Consider the following 23629-nt stretch of genomic DNA (forward strand, 5'->3'; position numbering starts at 1 on the left):
AAAAGAGTCTGTTTTTGTGTTAAGTTTAGATAGTTAACACTAAGTTTAGATAACATGTTTTAGGACAGTTTAGGCAACTGTTGACCTGAACATTTTCAAATCTTAAAAACCAACAGAGGGCTACATAAACATTTACAATTATTGTCCATTTTATTCTCATTAAAAGATTTTAAAAAGGCATTAGAATAGTGAATAACCCCTTGACACCAACAAGCATAGCAATATAGTCCACATGGGTACCTACTGGTCTGCAGGAACAGACCCTTTTCAGCAACTTACTATTAAACTATAAAAGACAACTGTGCTTTATATTAAACCTGAGACAAGAATGCTCTGTTCATTTTTGCAGCTCAGATTCCAGTCAAACAGAGGTGTTCTTTTGTAGTGAGAGGCGTCTTGTTGGTGCTAGGCAACATTCAATTGCTTGTCAATCACAACACATAACAGCAGTCATATTCAGGCAATTAAAAACAGCAACAAGAAGTACATTGACACATTACAGTGTCACAGGAGTTCATTCACGCATTCACACATGATCAGGCTCTTTTTGCAGATGGAAAGAACAACTCTCAGTTGTATGATAATATAATACTCCTTGTCCAAAAGACTACTTTCAACAGTAAGACAAACAAAGGATCAGTTTATGATTTGTCCATATTACTTTAAAACCCAGACAACAGATAGATCCCCAAATACAAACAAGGAAATTAGGTTTCCCTTTGTCAAATTGTCAAATTTTACCACAAATGTTACAGCATTATTTTGTGAGTATGTTTCCATGTGACTTGCCTGTAAGCAATATGCACTTGTCTGAAATGTCTATATGTGGACTAGAGATATTATACATTAGACTTTTTTAGCATCATGAGGTCCATTTTAGCTCTATCACAGTTTAAATATGGTTGCTGATTAAATTACCCACACAAACCTACAGTCTAATCCCCAAATATACATCTTATTATCATAAAGTCAGTAAGAGTTGAAAAGAATACTCCACTAACTCATGATGTTTTTTTTTTTTAAAAATATCAAAATCATGCATTAATACTACAGATAGTTTTGTCAGTCCATGCAATCTTCTTCCTTGAGAAAACGTAGCACCTATATTTCCCATAATGCAAGTCTCAGTCAGCGATTTGCAAGAAATGGAAAAAGTAGCCCTAGGTCCCTAGCCTGCAGCAGAGATGAGGAGCAGCTACAAAGGTCTGGTCAGCTCCGTTTTTCATTTTCTAATTTAGTCTTCGGCCCCAACCCTTGCTAACCCAAGTGACATCACTTGAGGACATTTATCAGACTCCATCCAAACAGCTCCATCCAGACAGGCTAACAGCAATCTTTATCATATAGGCAGTGGTACTCCCCAACACTTGGAAACTTTGATGTGTAAATAATTGGTGGAGGTGCCTACGCATGGACGGTTTAAGTTTTTGCACTATATGTCTTACATTTATGTTCATGATGTCACAACACTATTCTATCAAAGGCCAGCTTGCTGTTGATAGATGCTGTAGCAGTCCTTTGTGACATGTTCATTTCTCACAACAGGGGGTTGCAAGAAAACTTCTGCTCACTGAATCATTTTGTGTCACTACAACTACAACTTTAATTCTATACTGAAAAACAATCCCATTGTCACACAGTTCCCAGCTTGATTATCTGTCAATATGAAGTATATAATCTATGTTACTGCAAACTGTAATGTCAAAAATGTCCATTTGTGCAGATTATAATTTGAATCTGTATGACATGCAAAACTCTTCACTTGTATATGGCACAGAAATTGTTGACTGTGTGTATTTCTCTTATAGTAGAGCTTCTAAATAACACCTAGGCACCAAAGTCCTGAACGAAGTGGTCTTGCACAGCCCTTAAAACCACCCATTCACCAGAGACACCACATTGGAAACTTTACCACATAAGCCTCTTCAAAATCCAAGGAAAATCCGGCAAACCACTTGAAGAGACATGTCATTATTCCACTGTTTGGGTGTTCCTGTGCACATAAACAAACGGATTACCCAAAATCTGACAAACAGTGAACGGCACAGGATTTCTACAAGATTCTTTTTTCTTTTCTGTTCTGTTTTGTGCGCAAAAGCATTTGTAATTTCAAAAGAGTAATCACTGCTTTGTTTCATGTGAGTTAAGAGACAAGACATGCAGTAAGACTGGGTTCACAAAGGGTCATGAACATGCCAGACGTTTTATTTGTCTGAAAGCCGGGAAAAACAAATCTGCTACCTGGTAAAAGCTGGAGCACAGTGCCCTGATTGACTGTAATATGTCCCAACCATGTCCACAGAGCTCGAGTCATGAGACGCATGCAGCAGACAGCGGGGCTGATTCATTCACTCTTTAGCGTCTCAGACAGTCCAACTGTGTGTAAATAGATGTTAACCGAGACAGCAGACAACCAACCACCCCCCAGCATCTCACACACACACAATTGACGGATGGCCTGTCTTCAGACACACTAGGACTACAAATCTGCCCTGGTCCCAAGGGCATTTTGGGAACTAAGGGAGGAGGTCTGGGGTGTGTGTGCATGGGGTTGGGGGTGCAGAATCTAGACACAAAGGGAGTCCCAGCAGCCAGTGATGAGTTTGTGAGTGCTGCTGTGGCTGAAACACTGAGTGGTAAAAGGTGCTGCTAGGACAAGCGGAAGGACATGAGGATTGACCTTTTCACTGCTTTGGACTTTAGCAGTCTCTGAACTTGACCTGCTCAGTTGCTCTGAGCTGCACCTTACACACTGTCGCTTCTTTGTCAGTTTGATTCCAAAAACACAGGGTGAAAGGACAGCAAGATAAGAGGAGGAAAAGACATAAATTTAATGCAGAAATAAAAAGGTGAGATGAAAACATACCAAACAAGCAAGACTGTATATATAGTTAATATATAGTTCATCCCAGACTCTAGTGTGAGGCTCAGTAAATCTGAGACCAAGACATATTCAGCCCAGACAAACAAGGACGTCATACATCAACCACACCGCTTCTCTTCACACTGCTGTTCTGCAGTACAAAAGATATATTTTTAAAAAGATGCTTTTTGGAGTCCTGTAAATAAAGAAATGTGATTTTGACATTCAGTGATGCTTACCAAAATACTGTGTGTATTTGACAAACCCAACATACATGATGAATGCATAGATCATCATACGATCAACATGTTTCACTACGTTCCGACATTTCACAGACTAAAGAACTAATCAATTAATAGTGAAACTAACCAATATATCTGTTAACCAATATTATCGGCCAATATTCGCCTGTCACTTAATCGATGAAAATGTATCATCGATTAAACATTTAAGTAATTTGTGAAGGAAAAATGGCAAAACTTTAATGATACCATGTTCTTCAAAAGTGAAATTGAACTGCCCTTTTGTTTGAAAATCATTCAATTCATTATTGCAACTCTAATACACTGTGTATGTGATAGTGTCAGAAAGAATAGAGAATAGAAGAAAAACTGAACTGGTTCAAACACCCAAAGCTATAGACTAAATGGCAAATTAAGGGAAACATTTCATCGCCCTGATTAATAGTAGTAGGTTGACATAATGATGTACTTAAGACCAATATTCTCTCCAAATTATTTACAACCTGGATATGTGTGCTAAAATTACCTAGGCCAGCAGAGTGCATGTGCAGGTCAGCTCCACTGTGTAAGAACAGTGTCTGGGAGTCCTCTGGCTTGCATAAAACAAGGGGCTCTTTCTAAACGCCTGCAAGTTGAGCACCACTGCTATAACCCGTCAGCTCAGGAGAGGTGGCAGACTAAATAAGGCTCCGCTGAGAGACACTAACCAAGTGCAGAAATTCCCTATGAAATTAATTACAGGAGCAGTGATTGAAAAAAGAAATCTGTCTGGGAGGAAAAAAGAAAGATTTCTTCTTTTTTCTTTCTTTTTTTAAATACTGCTGTCGGTTTTTCTTTGCCACTCCCCTCCCCAAGGTCTCAGAATTTCTATCCAGACTCAGAGTTTCAAGTCTTTCTTTTCAGGGCTCATTACTAAAATGCATTAATAATAAAACTAAATAAAAAACAAATAAACAACATCTCCACAAACACACCAAACAAAAAAGAGGCAAAAAACAAACCCCAAACAAACAACAAAGAGCTTAGTGAGAGATTGGATTGGCTGTCTGGCGGGAGACTGCAGGGTAAATATTGGCTGAGCCTGAGAGTGCCTGTCTGTGTGTGTCTACGTGTGTGCATATATCTAGGTGTAAATGTGTGTGCTTGTGCCTATGTGTATATCTCTGTGTATGTGTCTGAGGCAGAGTCAACAAGTTGCCGTGTGCGCGTTTGGCCTGAGGTAGTTGACAGATGACCCTACTGCCACCTACACAATAACACAGCTCATACACAGGATTACAGATCAGGCCGTTTACATCCGTCTGGCTGGCTGGCCCCTGCTGCAGGCTAACTGTTACATACACAGAGACACAGACAGCCACTAAAGTCTCCAACACATGGACCTAGGCCTTCCCCAAGAGGCAGCTGTATGTATACTGCTATATGTGCATCTAAAGAAAAGGGTAAAGTGCAGGATTTCTCTTTTTATTCACTGCAATTTGTTGTCAGTTTTATAGAATTTGACACAAACTGAGATGAAACACTGAACAGAACGGAATTGTAACTTGTCAATTGGTTCCAGTGTTTGTAGCATTTGGTTAAAAACATTTTCCACCATGCTGTAAGGATGGTGGTCCTTGCAACTAAACCCAGTGATAGACTTTGTAATACTAACATCCCTCAGGGACGAGAAAGGAAGCTTTACTTAAAACACTGCTGTTCTCGCAAATCATGTAAGACTTTATTGATTCTGTTTGTCCTATCAAACATGGACGGGCATCTCTTAAGGTAACTTTCCTCACATTGCTGTCCACCATTATCCTGCTTTAAACTTCTTCTTTGGCCCAGTTACCTTAAATACATTCATTTCTCATCATTAATCTGATGACTGCCACCATGAGGAGCCACAAAGTAGCGGCGCTAGCAGCAAAATCTGTGCAAAACAGCTTATTTTTTATATCAAAATATTGATATTTGGTGCCAGTGTATCGATACATGTATAGCATGAGGAAGGACGGTGATATATTACTGTATCAATATTTTGTCTGACTTTTGGTATCAATACGAAGACAATACTTTTTTCAGGTACCTTTATGACAACTGAGAACTGTAAATGTTTTGTCTCAACCTTCTTTCTCGATTTTACCAAAGAATGCCAATGTTCTTAAGTGTTAGATGTCTACGCACAAGAAACCATATGAGAACAAAAGAAATGGTATACTTTAAACTGCAATTGTCTGATCAGAGAATCAGTAAAAAGCACTTGGACCAGTCTTTATTTGTCAGGGGTACTTTCTATGTTGCAAGTGGACACGTTATGGTCTTACCAAAAAAGTACTGAGATTTGACACCCAACCCTATTCATTTTTTAAACAGGAAATGCGGCACAACTAAAAATGTTTCTTTTGTCTACTGCTTGTGTTTGTCCACCACTTCAAGTTACTACAATACGCAAAAAAATGTTCCAAATTAATTCAATCTAGCTTTGAATTTGAAATCTCAATCTCCTAGACTCTTCTGTAATCCATATTACAAATCAAGCCACTGCACCGTTATCAAGATGACGTATCCTGATTGAAAAAATAACAAGTATTTGCATAGGGTACAAGTGAAATGACTTTATGAAGTCAGCACATAGTACTTTCCAGCCTGCAGAAGAGAGACAGGACTGATAGGAGAAAGAGTCAATACAAGATTAAAAGACTTAAGGGTGGAAAGATGTTTGCAGAGGACCTTCCTAAAGTGTCACACTGCAGGGACTATACCTTCACCAAGAAAAGAGAAATCAGTCTTTCTCGAAAATGAGATTTGTGTGGGTAATAGATCTCATTACTGTGGGTTCAAACAGTCAGTGGAAGAAAGACTGTAAAGAATACGCACACATACATAGCAGTAAGCAGCTGTGGTGTTTGACCTCGGGACTTTATAATACCTCAGGACTTCATAATACCACACCTACAGTACAAGATAACTGCACCGCACAATGAATCCAAGCGCAGCAACAGCCAGAGACTAACGCTTGTTAAAGGTCTCAGCCTTTCAAATCCTACATGTGAGGCCCAGTGTGTAGGCAGAAGTTTGAGTCCTGGCCGTGATACTCTGTCTGCGCCGTGATCCCTTCTATGTTCCGAGTGCCTTTCCATTTTCCTCCTTGTCTGAATAAGGAGGAAACACACTAGCCAGACCGCCCGCTTTGCTTAAAAAAAAAAAAAAAAAAAAAAAACACAAGGAAAAAGGGGAGGAAAAAAGGCAGACTGTAGCTCTTTTCTTCAGCTGCAGGAATCATCAAAGCATGAGCTACATTATTCAGCCTTGTCGAGTCTGCATGACAACACGGCCGACAAACAAGAGCTCTTTTCAAACCAGACGGCCACTACAGTAGGACAGAGCTATTTCAAACCACTTGTGAATGGAGCTCCCTCCAACTAGTGAGACGTTAAAATGAGGAGAAATGCATTGCAAATACCAGCCATTTATTCAATACGCAAACTCACATGGATAACTGTAATGCAACAAATGCAACAAAATGCACTGCAAGTAACTATCAACACAATTACTTGACTTTTCTGGCAGCTCTGCTCACTTTAGAAGTCTGAGCCACTTCTACTGGATTATCTAATTAGGCTCTCTCTGCTGTATCAGTGTGTTCTGTGGATGTTCATGCCTGACTATGTGTGTCTTTCCTGGCGAGCAGTACCATGATGCCACAGAAAACGAATGGTGGAACACCAGTCCATCTGCCAGACACAGACACAGACACACAGACACGCAGACGCACACACACTTCTTGGTTACAATGTGGCGTCAGCGCAACCACACTCTGCTGCCAAATCTGAATCTAATATCCTGCGATCACCTCACGTTGCCCAGGCCTGGCCTCTGCCCCAAATGGAAATTACACATCACTGTAACTCTGTCTGTTTGTCTGTAGCATGTCTGTGTGTCTGTCTTTCAGTATGTCTACATGTCTAGCCGCGGCTGTGTTTGTCTATATCTGTGTCGGTACTTGTCTGGCTGCCCTGCTTATGAATTTACCCAGCTGTCTGAATGTCTGCTATGCGCCTGTCTCCTGTTTATTTGTCTCTTGTCTGTCTGTCTGCAGATGTGTCAGACTGGATACATACACTGTCTGGCTTTCCTCTGCATTTCTACCTGTCTGTCTGCCTGCCTGCCTGCCTGCCTGCCTGCCTGCCTGCCTGCATGTGTCTGCTCCACTGTGTGTCTGTCTCTGCTTTAGTCATAAAGAGGAACATCTGCAGTGGATCTAGCAGGCAGCAGCATTAGGGCAGAGCTGATGATGATAGTTTCTCTCTGGGCTGCTCAGAAGGCAGACAGACATAACATACCATTCCAGCATTTCCTGTCGTCACTGACAGACAAACTATTTAACCCTCTGTGGTGATCTCTCGCCCATATGCACAGCCCTGTAAAGCTCTACGTCCAAGTTTTAAGATAAAACCAGCCACTACGACTTAAAACATAAGAACAATCTCATTTATAAAAAGTCAAGCAGGAAAGTTAAAGTGAGGAGAAAACTCAGCAAAGAGGAGTTACTGTAAGAAATAACTGCAATAAATCGGTGAGACATTACAAAAGCCACACTATAAATCACTACAATGATAATGCTATACGACTATGATTTTTCACTGCGAGCTAACTGTTGAATGCTAACTTACAGTATGTCTATGTAACGTTAACGGCTGCTGTGAGAGCTCAAACATTTAATGAAGTGTGAAGGAACCGCTGTAAACTCAATATTGCCTGCTACAGACACACTTGGGAAGATATAAAGGCAACAAAAGAGATTATAAATACCAGTGAGTACACTTAACGTCGCCATAAATGTTCTAAAGGACAGCGCAAATATACAATATGAGCCTGATAGAGGTATTCAAGGAATAGCCAGGCCAACTGTAAAGAGTGTCTGTGCGGGAGGAAACAGCCGACAGAGAGTTCAGAGCAGAAGTGTTAGACCGTCTTTGGACAAACACTTAGTCTGATGTGTTGTCCTTCTGTCGCTACACTGTAGAGTGCACACAGAACGGATTAGGCACTAAAGTCTCCTGGTAGGATTTTTGAGGTCAGGAGAAACACAACTAATGTTACTCACATATCTCCATTCCCTGTGGCTGGGAAGCGGTGCAGTTGCAGGAGCAGGTGACATTGGAGTTGCCGGGGCCGCCAGGGACCGTTAGGTTTTGCATGGGGCTGGGCAGACCGGGACACCGCTCCGGGGAGAGAGCCGCCGCCGCCACCGTCGGGGCCCCACGACGGGTAAACAACCAAAAACTTCCAGGCAGCGGCAGCTGAGTCCGCCGCTACGAGTAACTCCCGACAGTTTCGCACTTATTTTCCAAGGGTCTTTTCACGCCATGTTTGTCTCGGGGAGGCTCGGTCAGTAAATTTGAGATTTGGGAAACGAGTGACCGGAGCTAACGCATTGTATATTTTTTTTCCCTTCCTTGCTTCGCCGCTGAGAGCAGCTGTCCTTCCTCCACTGGACTAGAGCAGCGACAGCGGGCTCAAGCCCCGCCCAGAAACTGACAGACTGCCGCTGCGGCCAATCACAGGGCTCTAGAGGAAGGACAAACAGAGGGAAAGAGAGGTGCTGCCTTCAGGAGCCGACAGAAAGAATAATAATTCTGCCTTTTACCGAAAACATAATCTAACGCCATAACTGCTTTGAAACATAGACTGCAAAGGTCTGGATTCACTGTAACACAGGGATCAGGGCAAGTATAAGTTATCCAAGGAAGAAATCAACCACATTTGATGCTGATAAAACTGAAATAAAACAGACGTGGGTCATATGAGCTAATATATATTAAAAAGTCTTATTATAGTACAATATATGTTATATTCTATATGTATTATATTTAGGATTTAACGCAGTGTGAGGACTACTTGAAGGTAGCAATAGAGAAGGGATGGGACAGGGCTTATGTATGTGTGTGTGTGTGTGTGTGTGTGTGTGTGTGTGTGTGTGTGTGTGTGTGTGTGTGTGTGTGTGTGTGTGTGTGTGTGTGTGTGGCTGTGTGTGTGTCTGGGTAACAGTGGGGTGGGTGTACATGGTTGGGTTGATGGGGGGCAGCTGACCTGACTCGGAAAGCTAGTGGAGTGCCGGGTCGTGGTTGACAATGGCGGGCGGGGGGGCTCCCTTGTTACAGTGGGCCACAGCCAATGGAGATGGCTCCTTGAAGGGGACAACCTTGAGGTGACCCCCCCCCCCAAGCCAGTCTTGTGGTATATGTGCGACAGAGAAGCATTTCCCCCACCTCCCCATCCATCCCAACACATTCCCTCTGAATCTAACTGTGCAACCCTCCCTCCCACACACACACACACACACACACACACACACACACACACACACGCACACACACACACACACACACACACACACACACACACACACACACACACGCATGCACACACACTAGCATAGGACCGTCTGCAGTCTATAAATAAACTAGGCTGTTAAAATCTGAGAGAAGCTCTGAATGCCGCTGTAGACCAGCAGGTTCCCAAACTGTGGTCTAGGGGACAACAGGGGATCAAAGAGTTTTTAGGAGGCCCTCCAACAAAGCAGGTCCAGTATGATTTTTACTTAAGACAAAATAATACTCTCCTGATCGGAGCATCTTGCAGCCCCCTTCTGCAGCAAATCATAAAAAGTCCTGATCCATGGGAGAAAATATCATCAGACATAGACGGAAAACTATTTGGGAAATGCCTTCTCTAGAGGATTTATGACTAATCATTTAAATTCTGCAAACACCAGAAACCACAAAAACATGTCTCTCTGTGAAGGAAAATAAGTACATGGGAAAAGCAAAGACCTCCAACAAATGTTGTGCATTAAGTGCCACACCACCAGCCAAGTTCAATTTCCAAGTATGCAAATATATTTTCCTTCTCGGCTTCCAATGAATTCCACACTCGTCCATGAACAAAGTGACACTTTTGGAAGGGGAGAGAAAATAGACGCGTGACCCCAACGCAATTTACAAATGCCTGGCAGCTGTCAGAATTGTATTGAAGCAACAAATCGAGGCACTGCTGTCTTGTTAGCCCAAGCCTCAATATCAATCGAGACACTGAGGAGAGTTCTTTTCTGCCTTGATGTGAGGTCATTTTACACACACACACACACACACACACACACACACACACACACAAAACACACACACATACACACACACACACACACAAAAAACCACACACCCCAGACATACATTCACAACCCAGACAAGCTCTCATACACAGACAGACTCAGACACACATCGATTCTCTCCCCTGCTGCCCACCTCTAGCACACTCACAAACAGCCCACCACCTAACAACACAAAGTCAGACACACACACACACACACACACACACACACGCTCGCGCAGTCTGTCTGGAGCGTCAATTTAGTCCCCCGGGGAGCACGCAGGGTGACACCACTAACAGGCCAGACCAGACTAGACAGCCAGCAGACAGATAAATACTAGGCACTGCTGAATACCAAATGCACTCAAGTCTACCAGCTTCCCTCCCATCCCCCCTGACTGCAGTCTGCACACACACACGCACGCACACACACACACACACACACACACACACACACACACACACACACACAGACACACTGCACGCAGAAGCTCTCTGTGTCTCTCCTGGGAAGCCTCTGTCTCATCCCATATTTGAGGAATACTAACTTTAGGGTTGATAGGTTTATCACGCTCGGCACGTGTGCATGTGTCTATTTTAGGAACTTTGCATGGGGCTTTCCTGCTTACACAGGGGTTACATGCTTATTCAGGAGCTAACTGTGCACTGCCTCTGTTTTGTGACTGTATGAATCGAAGCATGACATGTTTATGTTGTGCCTGAAAGATCTTAAACAACAGTCCCTTTAATAGTGAATGCAGGAAGGAAAGGAAACACCACCACCATGTGTCTGCACACAACCAACACTGCTGATGACATTAAAACCCCAGCATCATTTGAAGTGCGTTGTGCATGTGTGTGTAGTATATTTGATGATACACTTCAAAAGGGGGTTTTCATGCCAGCGCCTTCACCATATGCAGCGGATAGATGACAGAGAAGATTTAAAAAAAGACCGTTTCACTCGAGTATTCTCTTATCAGCGACAGATGCTTGGAAGTTTAGAGATGTTTGTGGTGAGACCATCAACACATCATGGGATCAGACTGGTATTGAGAGAAAATCAGCACAGTAAAGTCATGCCCAAAATAAAAAAATAAAAAAAACATGATACACAGGGCAAATTCTCCATCTGAGCTTGCATAGTGCTGATGGACACCACCTCATAAGCGCCATCTTGTGGCTCGGCTAGGAAAAGGTCCGTTTCATGCATCATCCCAAACATGGAGAGGAAAAACTGTTCCACTTCTCTGGTCTCTGCCTCAGCACTCCTCAAGCCTCTTCCCAGTAGCTCCATCACTCCTGAGACCAAAGCTGTCTCCCAGGCACAGGTTTAAGCTTTACATCTATTAGGACTCATCTTCATAGAAACCACGAGGGAGCAAGGAGGGGGGACACAGGAAAAATGAAAGAGTCCCATCCTACGCCTTATTTTATAGAGACATGCTCTGTTCTTGCCCACAGATTGCAAGGCTGAAAGAGTATTCTAGAATCATACTGATCACAGGTTTGATGTGGATCACAGTGTGCAGTCTGAAAAGGAAAACGCTGACAAAAATGCTTTATATAGCAGTTTTCTATATAGATAGACAATAAAAAAGACTGGCCATATATTTTTGAGTGTTTTTTAAACTGACTTTAAACATTGCATTTAGTTTACTCTTCACAAGCAATGAAAACAGTTAAATGCTGTCTTTGGTTGCCATTGAAGCAGCTTTCCAAAGTTTGAAAAAATGAAACCTGATGGTGATAGCAGGGTTATCAAGGCTTAGGCTCGCGACTGCAAATAAAGTTTTTACAAAAACTACATGACAAACTGTTAAGTGTGAGCTTTGAGAGATGTGAGTATTTAGAAAGTAATAGTAATGACAGACACTATTGAGTTGCATTAAGGGAAATGTAGGATCCAGACCATGGCTGCCCGAAGTGGGTATGTTTTTCATAATCTGACCCAGGGGTCAGTGTGACAAAAAGCCGAGTACAATGCATCTGAACCATACAATAGAATACAATCAAACATGATACAATAGGTGTTTGGGCACCCCTGATGTTGAAGATTGTCAGTGAAAGTCAAGATATCTCAGCCTCCACTGCCTCAGATTTGACCATTAAAATTATCACTAATCTGTCCTTAGTGAGTGGAAGTGCAACATTAAATAATTTCAGTGTCCTTAGGAGCCGTCCACAAAGGTTGGTTTTTGGAAGTAATATGTGATCTTGCACAATTGCAATTGTGCAAGATCATTTAGTAACATGGTAACATGAATGAACATTTGCAAAAGTGAAAAGTTCAGCCAGTGGTTTGTTGAGGTTGATGCTTCCTTTACGTCTTGGTTCTACTTGTCAGTCATTATTTATGACATATAAGGTCAACTAATAATGTTCTTAATCTGTTATTTCTTGGTGACCTTTCCTTGTAACAAGAAAAAAGAGGAACACGTAAGAAGAAGTTAAGTACTGCTTGACCCTGCAGTGACTCTGGAATCTGATTTCCCCATCTGGGACCATGTAGCATTGACGATGACGCATCATCAAATTGTCAAATGAATAAGTTAGCCGCCAGTCCTTACAACATCATGTTTCCTCCTCCTGATTTATTTGTAACAAGTCAGTATACACAAAAAAATATAATTTTTTTCTTCTTGGTTTGGATGAAAAAAAAGTTTTTTTCAGGATTGGTGTGGAGGAATTTGACCGGCCTGCACAGAGCCCGGACCTCAACCCCATTCAACACCTCTGGGATAAACTGGACACCAACTGCAATCTAGGACTTGTCACCCCACATCAGTGCACCCCTCACTAATGCTCTTGTGGCCAAATGGGAGCAAATGAGAATATAGCCAAACCAGTATCGGATATATTGCAGTTTAAGTCAATTGTCTAAAATGACACCAGTACATGGAACAGTAAACCTAACTGGGAATTATAATAAATATAAGTAACCTAAAGCATCTTTTTTTGCTTCACTGAACCGGCCCTTTGGTACCAAAAGTGGTGTGGTGGTAAAAATCATAATGCTGAGATGTGTTTTTTATCAACGTGTTTCCCCCGTTCCACCTGCTAATCTAAACATGTATCTGCTAAGTTTTTATAATCACATGGATTCTGTTCTAAAGTATTTTGTAAGTATTAGTTTTTTGCTCTAACTTACATTACTACATAATCACCATCAGTAAACAGCAGACCCTGTCTGGCTCTCACCCACAGGAGGGATGCTGTTTTCTAGGGGAAAATTCACTGAAGTTATGGTCGGGAGGGCTCACCATCGCAGTGATTTTTTTTAAGACAAGCGTCAGAGACAGTAACTTCAACAACACAATAGTGGAAGGAGACAAAAAAAAAAATTGGGAAGTTTTTTGCTCTGAATCCCTTCACATTCAACTGCTTGAACCACCTGGCTCAGACGTTGTTTTTCGTACAGGAATGTCACAGAGAGCTGGTCGGACAGACAGGGTGACAGAGGCCATGTACGGATGCAGTATTTTGCTCCTCATATAAAATGCCAAAGACACTGCCAGTTACCACGTTACTGTTGTTTGGTCCGGTTGCAGTCTGTGACTTTTTTCTTTATTTGATGACTGAAGGATCTGCTTAGTTGTCAGACTGTGAACACCACCAGACCGACACACACCCGTTCCGCACCTCTGGATTTCTATTCAAACGGATGCCGACTCACCTCTGCTGTGGCTCTGATACTACAGCACCTCTGGTGGAGGAGAAGTGTAACAACACTGTCCGAACTCTCCGCATCCAAAACACAGAGACTGCGAGGCTGAGTATTGCTACACTGGAAGAACAGCGTAAATGGGGCTTTACACTTCCAAACTTTAGGCTTCCAAATGTTCTGACTCTCTACTGGAAGCTATAGTGACAATTAAATGCATCGTTACCTTGAATAAAATTCAGTATAATGTAAGGTCACAACTCTGTTATATGTGTATTTATATAATATATATATAACAAAGTTCAAACCATGTGATACATTTTTATACAGAAACATTACATATTATATCTTTAAAAGCTTATCACAGAGAAGTGCAGGGCCACTGGAAATCAACATTGATGAAAGACATCTGCAAACTGATTCCACAAAACAATTTATTTGAGTAGATAATGTTAATAGTATAAATTCTCATGGTGTTTACCTTTTTTTTCTCATAGTCTGCTTGGTTACTGCAAATTTGTCGAATTCAACTAACTTGGCTGATTTGAAGGCCTCTTCTAATATCTGAGTGGGTGAAAACAATTTGCAGTGTTGGAAAACCCATTTTTATGTTTCGTTCCTGCCCTATGTCCTACTGTTTGACAAAAACAGAGGGACAAATATGTTGTTGTGGGGAACTGCCACTGTTCTTGTCAGGGATTAAAATATACCATTGTATGTGAGTAAATCCCTGAAGCAAGGCCTTTCCAGAGGAGCGAAATGCTCAAGAACCACACATGGTTTTAAAGCCTTGGGCGTCCACATGCTTTTGGTCCAGACGATGGAAGATGAAACTTCAGATTACAGATGTTTCATGATCACCAGGCACAAGAAAGACCCTGCTTTACAGACTGTAAACAAAACTTCATGATGCACTTTAAGCCAGTGTATAAAGTCCATAGAAACAGATTCTATCCTGCATCACTAATGCCTAATTCCTCCTGTGGGTGCAGCCTCTATCATGGGACTTGTGTGATGAAAGTACTTGCGCATGACGATGATCCATTTTGACTCTGGCATAACATTTTCAGTCAGACTAATAACTTGAAACACCCCATGACTTCTGTGTGGAGTCAGTATTACCAAATACCATTCCAAATGTCAGAACAAAAGATGGATATGACTCAGCCTTAATACCAAGGCTGAATGGGATTCATGAATTAACCGCAATGCATCTTACCAGCTGACAAAGCTGGAGAATGGAAGAGAGAGAAGGTGAGGAGAAAGGGAGGGAGCGAAAGTGTGCGTTTGCTCAGGCACCGACTGTAGCTCGGCGTCTTCAGCGGGGCGCTAAGTAACAGAAAGGCCACTCCAGACAGTCGGATTGCAGAGTAGAGGCTTGCATTCAATAAAAGTGTCTGGCATGCCACATCATATTTGCTGCTTCCTGCCCTTGTCTGGCTTCAGTGCCGTGTCATATCCTGTCCGCACAGGTGCACCATCTGTCTGGTTTCCCACCCCTGTCATTTCTATTCACACATATACACACCTCGCTTCCACCCCTGTCATTTAAAAAAAAAAAAACGCTGCTGCCTACCTCTCTTTTTGCCGCAGGCACCACTGCAATGACACCATGACGCTCACGGAAAAGTTGTGTGTGTGCCAGAAACAGACGGACAGAAAAAGAGGGAGCAAAAGGAGGAGGACAGATAAACATATAGGCAGTGTGTGTGTGTGTGTGTGTGTGTGTGTGTGTGTGTGTGTGTGTGTGTGTGTGTGTGTGTGTGTGCCTTAATTCGGGTTCTGAATGAGGGAAAGGGAAATTGGATACGACAGATCAAGAAAGAGATGGACGAAGCCTGAGGTGGAGGATACTTGACTGAGCAGATGAATAAATGACCAGAAGGGAAGAGAAGAGGAGAGAAGAGAAGAGAAGAGAAGAGAAGAGAAGAGAAGAGAAGAGAAGAGAAGAGAAGAAAGGAGAAGAGAGGAGAAGAGAAGAGAAGAGAAGAGAAGAGAAGAGAAGAGAAGAGAAGAGAAGAGAAGAGAAGAGAAGAGAGGAAGAAATGGAGCGAAAGCAAAAGCCAATGAGTCAGGGAAAGAGAGGGACCCAGAGACACAGACAGAGAAAGAGTAGATAATCAGCAGGTATTGAGCTCTTTTCACCCCTGCGGTAGGGCCCTGCTGAGCATTGTAATGGGCTGTCTGCCCAGCTGGGCCGATGAGCTCATGTCTGGCTTTAATGCCAATCTCCTGAACTGGCACACGGCTCGGTGGGGCGAGCACAGACACAACGCCGCAACACTGCCGCTCTACCCCGCTAGAGAAAGGAAAGGGCAGGGCGGAGGGAGGAAAAGAAAGATGAGGAAAAGAGAAAGACAAGTAAGAGAGAGAGAGAGAGAGAGAGAGGGAGAGAGAGAGGGAGAGAGAGAGGGAGAGAGAGAGAGTCAGTGAAGGCGAAGGTGTATTTGTGTGGGTGTGTGTCCCGTTGGATGCTTCCATCACAACACTGATAAGAGCCCCAAACCAGACGGCAATCACACCCCAGTGAAATGGACAGCAGCTATAAACTTGTGTGCGTTTTTTTTTTTTTTTATGCAGTCATACACAGCAGTGACAACAGAGTGTGTTGATGGTGCAGCACAGCATCCTGCTGTTAAGTGTCCATACATACAGTATTGTTAGAGGCACACACACACACACACACACACACACACACACACACAGATACAGATAGTGAAACACAGCTACTACTCAAACATGAAATCAAGGGTGTTTACATACTGTGTATACCAGATTACTTAAGCACACATATATACATACCTATGTCAAACACACATACATGCATTCTTTACTACTCTTTAAACACCGCACACCTTAAAAATGTGTGACACGCTGCGTTGTATGCTGTCACATGTTCATATATAAAGGCATAGATTCAGCTCACTCACAAAGTAAATATATTGGACCACAGAGTTTCAGCAGTTTGCCTTCTTCACTCTCTGTTTCTTTAAAATGCTAAAACACATTACTGTTACAACAATATAAGTGCTTTGGCTCCACGTGACGGCTGTTCCCACTGCAGGCGTTTCGCAGCAAGCATTATACATTGCTCTCTTATCCCCTGGATTGCTGCTCAGACAGTGCTTTCTACACACTGTGTAAACCATGGCCTCACAACACAACTGTGCTGAATTCAGTCTGCATCTAAAATGAAATCACAGAGAGGACGGGCTGTTTAGACCCTACAGAATTACAAGCAGTGTCTGACTGGATAGTGATGAAATACATTCATCAAATCCAACTCCAGTATGTCAGTTACGGCCAGAGACTGTTTACAGGTTTGAAATGGCTTATATTGTTCCACCATTTTGGCCCAGACTGAAAGAGCTCGACAGTGTGAATTGCTATGAACAGAGACATTGATGGTCCCTAAAGGATGACTCCAACTCATGTTAGTAAACCCCGGTCTTTTTCATTAGCACCCCACTGGTGCAAAGTTGATTTGTTTAGACCTTCTGATCCAGCCACCAATTCTTAAAAGTTTTGTGGAGTTGTCCGTTTCAGCAGTAAAGTAAGTAAGCGGCTCGCAGATGAGACAGATTTCCCTTCTGCAAGGAGCCTGTAGTCTTCTGGGAATGACTGAATGAATTGGTCTCACTAAAAGATGATTGTCTCTACTTGTTTATTGTCCTCAGCAGTGGGTGGAGCACCCGATTGGGGTTGAATGCCCACATCTTGGAGCCACTCGGGAATGAGCAATAAGCTTACCCCGAGGCATCTGCGAAGATGTGCACTTCACATGTGACGCCCACTAGGCTGGCATCTGCGGGCAGATAGGTGAGTGGGAAGGTACTGGACCAGGCTTGCAGGAGTTCTGAGGGTGGGCTGGAGTCCCCTTGCTATCCCACAACTGGACAGTGAGCTTCAATCAAGTGCTGAATGGTAACAGGTAACATGATGGGTGATATTGAGAGGCTAGGACTCAATAAATGTTCCTCTGGGTTGTTGTGTCATACAGCTCTGGACTCTGTTTGTAGTCCAAGCAGTCTGTCTCCCAGTTCCAGCTGAGGCCAAGAGTCGATTTGACGGGAGTGAACTTATCTTGTTCTAGCCGTAGTTTTCTGATCTAGCTTCTTGGGACAAGTGGCACTGACATAGCAAAGTAGAAGGTACCGGTTATGAGTCTGCCAAAGGTATTGGTGAGAGGAGTTAAAGACAAGGGTCTTTTTCCTGTTCCAGCTGAGGTGATGGGGCTGTACCAGCGTTCCTTAAGAAAGGTCTCAACGCTGACCTCACGCTCCACATCTACTTTAATGAGTTTCTGCATCTCTGTTTAAAAATGGCTTGTTAAACTTGTTTGCGGTTTTCACAGTAAAAAAAAATCAAACTTTTTCCTGCTCGGATTTTACGTTTTTTTTTGTCTGATTTTAGGTCCAATACAGTATGTCAAAATGAAGTCACACATGTGAGGTTGTGCTGATAGAAATGACACCAGACAAGGCAAGGTAAACAGTAGCCCTTTTCACACAGAGCCAAGCAGCTCCAGTGTAAGGACAAACCGGTGTATAATTCACACAGCAAGCCGGCGCTGCAGACCTCAAGAGGCATGGCTGTACACAACACGATGACGTCGTTGTGTTTTTTCAAGGTGTTTCCCTCGGTGTTCACCTGTTACTCTAAACATGTACGTGCTGACTTCTGGTTATGGCTGTGCTGAGCATACGTGTATCAGAAATTTTAAGAATAAACTAACTAGATAGCCAGTATAAGACTAGCGAACGGTCACAATTTATGTTGAAACACAACTACTAGCTTAAATGGCTCAAAAACCGCCAGCAAAGGCTCAGAAATCCTCTAAAGCAGAAACTTGGTGTGGTCCGGGATCAGCAAACTCAAATGCTAGCAGTGAAGACATCCACACAATGAAGGTGGACTTCGAATCCAGGTTTGATGGAAACGCTATTCATGGATTGTAGGGTGAATGGAAGGCAGTGTCTGTGTGTTACAGAAGCAGAGGACAGAATTAGCACCAACCAAGACGATATGGCATCACTGAAGACAAAGACCAACACCACGAAGCAGCTTTTGAGGAGCTTGTTTTTAAACTGGACGACTTGGAATATTAGGCCCGTTGCTCGAACCGATGCCTGGTTGGCCTTTCGACGAAGGAAGAGGGATCCAACATGTGTGCCTTTCTGGCAAAAGTGGATTCCTGAAGTGCTTGGTGAACATAACTTCCCTCAGCCCGTGCTGATAGAGAGGGGGCACAGATGTACCTGGCGCCACTGATAAGGAGGCTGGGGATCGTTCGGGTGTGCGTCCTAGAGTGGTAATCATGAAGTTCCTAAACTGCGCAGATAAGTCTCGGGTCATGAAAGCTGCCAGGAGCAAGGGACAAATACTCTATGATAACCAGAGAGTCATGTTTTTTCCTCAATCATTCTGTTGATCTGCTCAAGCGGAGGAAGGTTTTTGATTTGGTGAGGAAGAAGTTGGCTTCCCCCTCCATCCCAGCACTGCGTTACGGGATAATTCATGCTGCTAAACTTCTGGCGACTGTTAAGGGAAGATGGCACATCTTTGACACTGCATCGGGAGCGGAGGCACTTGTGCGTGAGTTTAAGGCTGACACTCAGTAGACTGGGGCAACAGAGACAACATGAGTCTTGATTGCGCGGCTGGTAGGTTTAAGTCACTGAACTATGCTGTCCGTTCTCACGGAGGTTGAATTTAAGGACTGTTTAATTTGTGTAAAATAACTGCTTGCTGGCTGCAAACTTAAGACATTTTACTTATAAATGCTTTGCATGGGGCTCTGCTGCAATTGTTAGGCATGCTGTTCCTCATGGTGCTGCAGATACTGGCAAACCAGTCAAGCTCCATAGTTAGGCTCCTTTTTGGGGCCATTTGGATGTGTGAACTAGGGGAGGCGTTGGTGTATTTAAGTTAGGGAAGTACACCCAGTTATGTTTACAATGTTTTAAGGTACATATTTTTTAATTTTTTCTCCTTATGATGTTTTAGTTTTGGATATCAGTCATTTCAAATCGACTACAGTCAACTTCATTAATATTACAGCATGTCAGCCGAAATTCAGTTTACCTCTTGGAATGTCAGGGGTTTAAACAAACTTGTCAAGTTAAAGCAGGTCATGAGTTGGATCAGACAGCTGAAAGCAAAAAAATGTTTTCTTGACCTTCGAAGATGCAATCAGAGTGAGGAGGAGGTGGCCTGGTCGTGTATTCTCAGCTTTTTCAGTTCGCACTCAAGTGAGGTAATAACACTGACACACAATTCTATGCCTTTTCATCTCATAAATGTCAATGAGGATCGATTTGGTAGATACCTCATTATCCAGTGTGACATTTTCTCAGTTAGATTGAATCTGGTTAATCTATATCCATATATGATGACAACCCATCTTTTTTAGGAGCCTGTTTTTGCCCCCTGCTGCTCTGCCTGGCAGTTTCATTTTAGGTGGGGACTTTAATTTTGCTCTTCAGTCTGAAATAGACAGGTCTACTAGGACTGATACTTCTCATAATCAGTCAAGAAAGAAGCTGCTACAATATAAAGAATTTAATTTAGTTCATATCTAGAGAGGGAGACATCCTGGCTGGCTAACCTTTTCTTGCTATTTGAGTACTTGTCAGACATTTTCTAGAAGTGATTCTTATTTAATCTCTGGTTCTTTGGTGTCTATAATCTCAAAATGCTGGGATAATAGCAGTATAATTTTGGATCATGCTTCGGTTTAATTTATCTTGAACATGCCTCAATCTTTAAATTACTCCCCAAGATTCAGCCATTTTGGCTTAGGGATCAAGAATTTATAGAGTTCTTTGTGGCACAAAATGATTTTTTTTTTTTAAATTATACAAAACAGACATTCAGCCATTTTCCTTAAAGCGAGCTGGTTTAACCTCTAAGGGCTGCCATGGTGTCAGAATAAGGGGTTGTTGAGTGGAGGTAGGCATCAGCTCTGAGCTTAGCTTCCTCCAGCTTTAGATGATCAACACGTATTTGATACTGGAGCAGCTTTATAGCGCTGGATGGGAGTAGGTTCTCTAAAGTGATGTGGAGCCTTGTCAGCTGACTTGTGACCAGGTGAATGAACTTCGGAATCACGTGTTGGGGGCCTCCATACATTTGTTCAGCTACAGGAGGATGCACAGGGTGGTTAGTATGTAGCATGTCTGGCACTGCTCCAGTAGCTGCCAGGGGAGGGTAGGCTTTAGCAGGCGCAGGTTGCTTTATACCTGTATTAGCTGAAGAAGGGCATTAAGAGTGGTAGAGATGGTCATGCAGGAGTGAAGGATGAGGTCACTTTAAGGGATTTAATCAAGGGGCGGGACTTAAGGCTAAGGGTGCAAAGTTGGCTTCCTCTTCTTCTTCTTTAGGTATTGTTATGAAGGGGTAACTCCCAGAGGCTGTACACTGGGGCCACGTGAGTAGATTGATCCACGTTTATAATTGCCCATTACTTTGGTTCATGTACCTGTAAAACAAATGTTAGCATCTTAACATGCTAATTTTAGATGGCAGACATGTAAACATCAGCTCGTAGGTGATCATACGATCTTGCAAATCCATATTTCCAGGATTCAAGCTATTCGCTTGTGGTCACACGGCTATGTCATAGTTTAACATGCACTTCCACAGAAATGTAACTGCACATTGCAGCGACGCAGACTGCAAGGAATTTGATTGGTTTGCTTAGAAGCATTGCATTTTCCAGTCTCTCCTCTGAAGCTTGGTGGATGACGAGTCCCAGATTCTTGTGTAGTCCTTTTTATTTTAGTGACAGCTTAATTTTCAAGTTTAAGAACCAAATTTAGTTGTTTGTCAAAAATTATAAAACATTGTTAAGAAGGATCATGTCAATTCCAAGACACACTAGAGCGGGGCTTTAAAAAACACCCAGATTTAACTGTTGACCCCACCATTTTCTGCAATTTATGCATCAAGGAATTTGTTTGCTAATTAGATGTCTCAATAATCCACCAAAATACGTTTATACTGAAATATTTTTAATTGCATATGGCATATATTGGTATGTGGATTTATTTCAATTAACTAATCATGAAGCTTGTAATTGTTTTTTTTTTTTTTTTTTTGATTGCCTGACAGCACGAGTAATAATCCCTTTTCAACAGACTGTAAACTTTGATGGATATTAACATCAGACAGATTTTACCATTCACTCTTATTTTTTCTTCCAAATTTATGTATGGTTGTTAAAGTGTTGGTTGGTTAAAGTTTTTCATTCATAGCTAATAATCAGATGCTACCACTGGCAATCCTGATGGCCCAGACATGATAAAAACACTTGACATAATTCAACTCAACGCTGTGACCCGGATCACTTTCTGTGTCACCTTTACCTTTCATTCTTTTCTCACATTTTTCTAATTAAAAAAAAGATCATTATTTTCAGCTTTTCCCTCTACAACACTCTTGTTTTGTTGGTGATGCATTGGACTTTCCAGCAAACCAAACACAAAACAATACAAAAATGTGTGGAGGCTGTCGTTTTCATGCCATTATTTCTGTTGAAACGCAGCCTAATCAAAAGACTATTTTAAGTTTGATTGAAAGGACTAATTAAGATTGTTGGCCCTTTTTCCTTTTTAAATTTCCCTTTGTTTTGGAATAATTTGTAGCCAAAGTTTCCCACTATTAAGCGAGTTTTAGATCCACCAAATGTATTTTCAAGTTTAATCTATGCTCAGTTAGTTAGTTATTATTATTATTTTATTTCTTTTTTGTCATTTTAATGCTGAGAAATATCTTGAGGAACAGCTTGAGCAGCTGTCTCGGCTGAGGTATCATCAGTTTCATATATCATCTCTTACATACATTTGAGAATGTCAAACATAAGCTACTGACTGTGAAGACAGCATGTTTGGAACAGATGGACACTCATATGAACAAGTTGCAGCAATCCAAACACTCCAAGCACTCCTCCTCTCTGCCTGCCTGGCCACGCCACACAAAATGCTGTAGCTCCCATATTGAGGAATATAATGAAAACATTACTTTAGGTGAGAGATGCTGCGCTCGGAGCAGGGGCTGACAGATGGATGGTGGTGGGAACATGTTGCAGCACCCCAGACCTGCTACCACCCTGGCAGACCTCAGCGACACGCAGGTTAGCACGACAAGTGAGCTAATGCTGCCTACGCTAACACAGCTGCTTCCAGTGGACCCCTGCCTGCACTGCTTAGATTTGCAGTACTTATACATTATCACATCGCGTAGCTTTGTTTGCTCCCAGGTTGACACACTCCCATCATACAGCTCGTAAACAGCCTGGCCCGTGACAGCTTGTACCGGCCCCGCCAGCATTCCTCACAGCCTGCCTCACTGCCACCCTATAGCTCTGTAGCAGGACCGGGGAGATAACAGCTTGTACCAGGCCAGCAAGTGTCCCTGCTCACAGCTTGCATTGCGAATGGAAACCCCCCCCCCCAAGCATCCTTTTACAGTAGTAGTAAGCAGGTCTACAGGGAGTCAACAGATCACCCCACAACAGCTTGTAACTGCAGCGTTCACTGCTGAGGTGCTAAAACCAAAGGCAGGGCCGCACAACAACATTAACACTGCATCAGTCAACAGTGGTATTAGTCGTGGTGGATGTCTGACAGGGTGAAATTAGCAGCAAAAATGGTGATCATTTGATCCATATCTCCATATGTGAGGATTACTGAAAGATGCTGCCGTGCCGGGCCGTAACCTGAAGATTCT

General features: G+C 42.6%; 1 protein-coding gene across 4 annotated transcripts in view; it reads right to left on the reverse strand.

Annotated features, from left to right (window-relative positions):
- LOC119006125 (low-density lipoprotein receptor class A domain-containing protein 4-like) overlaps positions 1–23629 on the reverse strand; it is a 227078-nt gene that overhangs the window by 39457 nt on the left and 163992 nt on the right. The window contains exon 1 of one of the 4 annotated variants that reach the window (XM_037074514.1): positions 8195–9023. The exons of the other annotated variants lie outside the window; for them this stretch is intronic. Coding sequence (XP_036930409.1) covers positions 8195–8288 — 94 coding nt within the window. The 5' untranslated portion in view covers positions 8289–9023. Of the gene's footprint in view, positions 1–8194; positions 9024–23629 lie in introns of those variants that run through there. 4 annotated transcript variants of the gene reach the window in all.

Source organism: Acanthopagrus latus, chromosome 17 (genome assembly GCF_904848185.1).
Source record: "Acanthopagrus latus isolate v.2019 chromosome 17, fAcaLat1.1, whole genome shotgun sequence".
Classification (NCBI taxonomy): Eukaryota; Metazoa; Chordata; class Actinopteri; order Spariformes; family Sparidae; genus Acanthopagrus; species Acanthopagrus latus.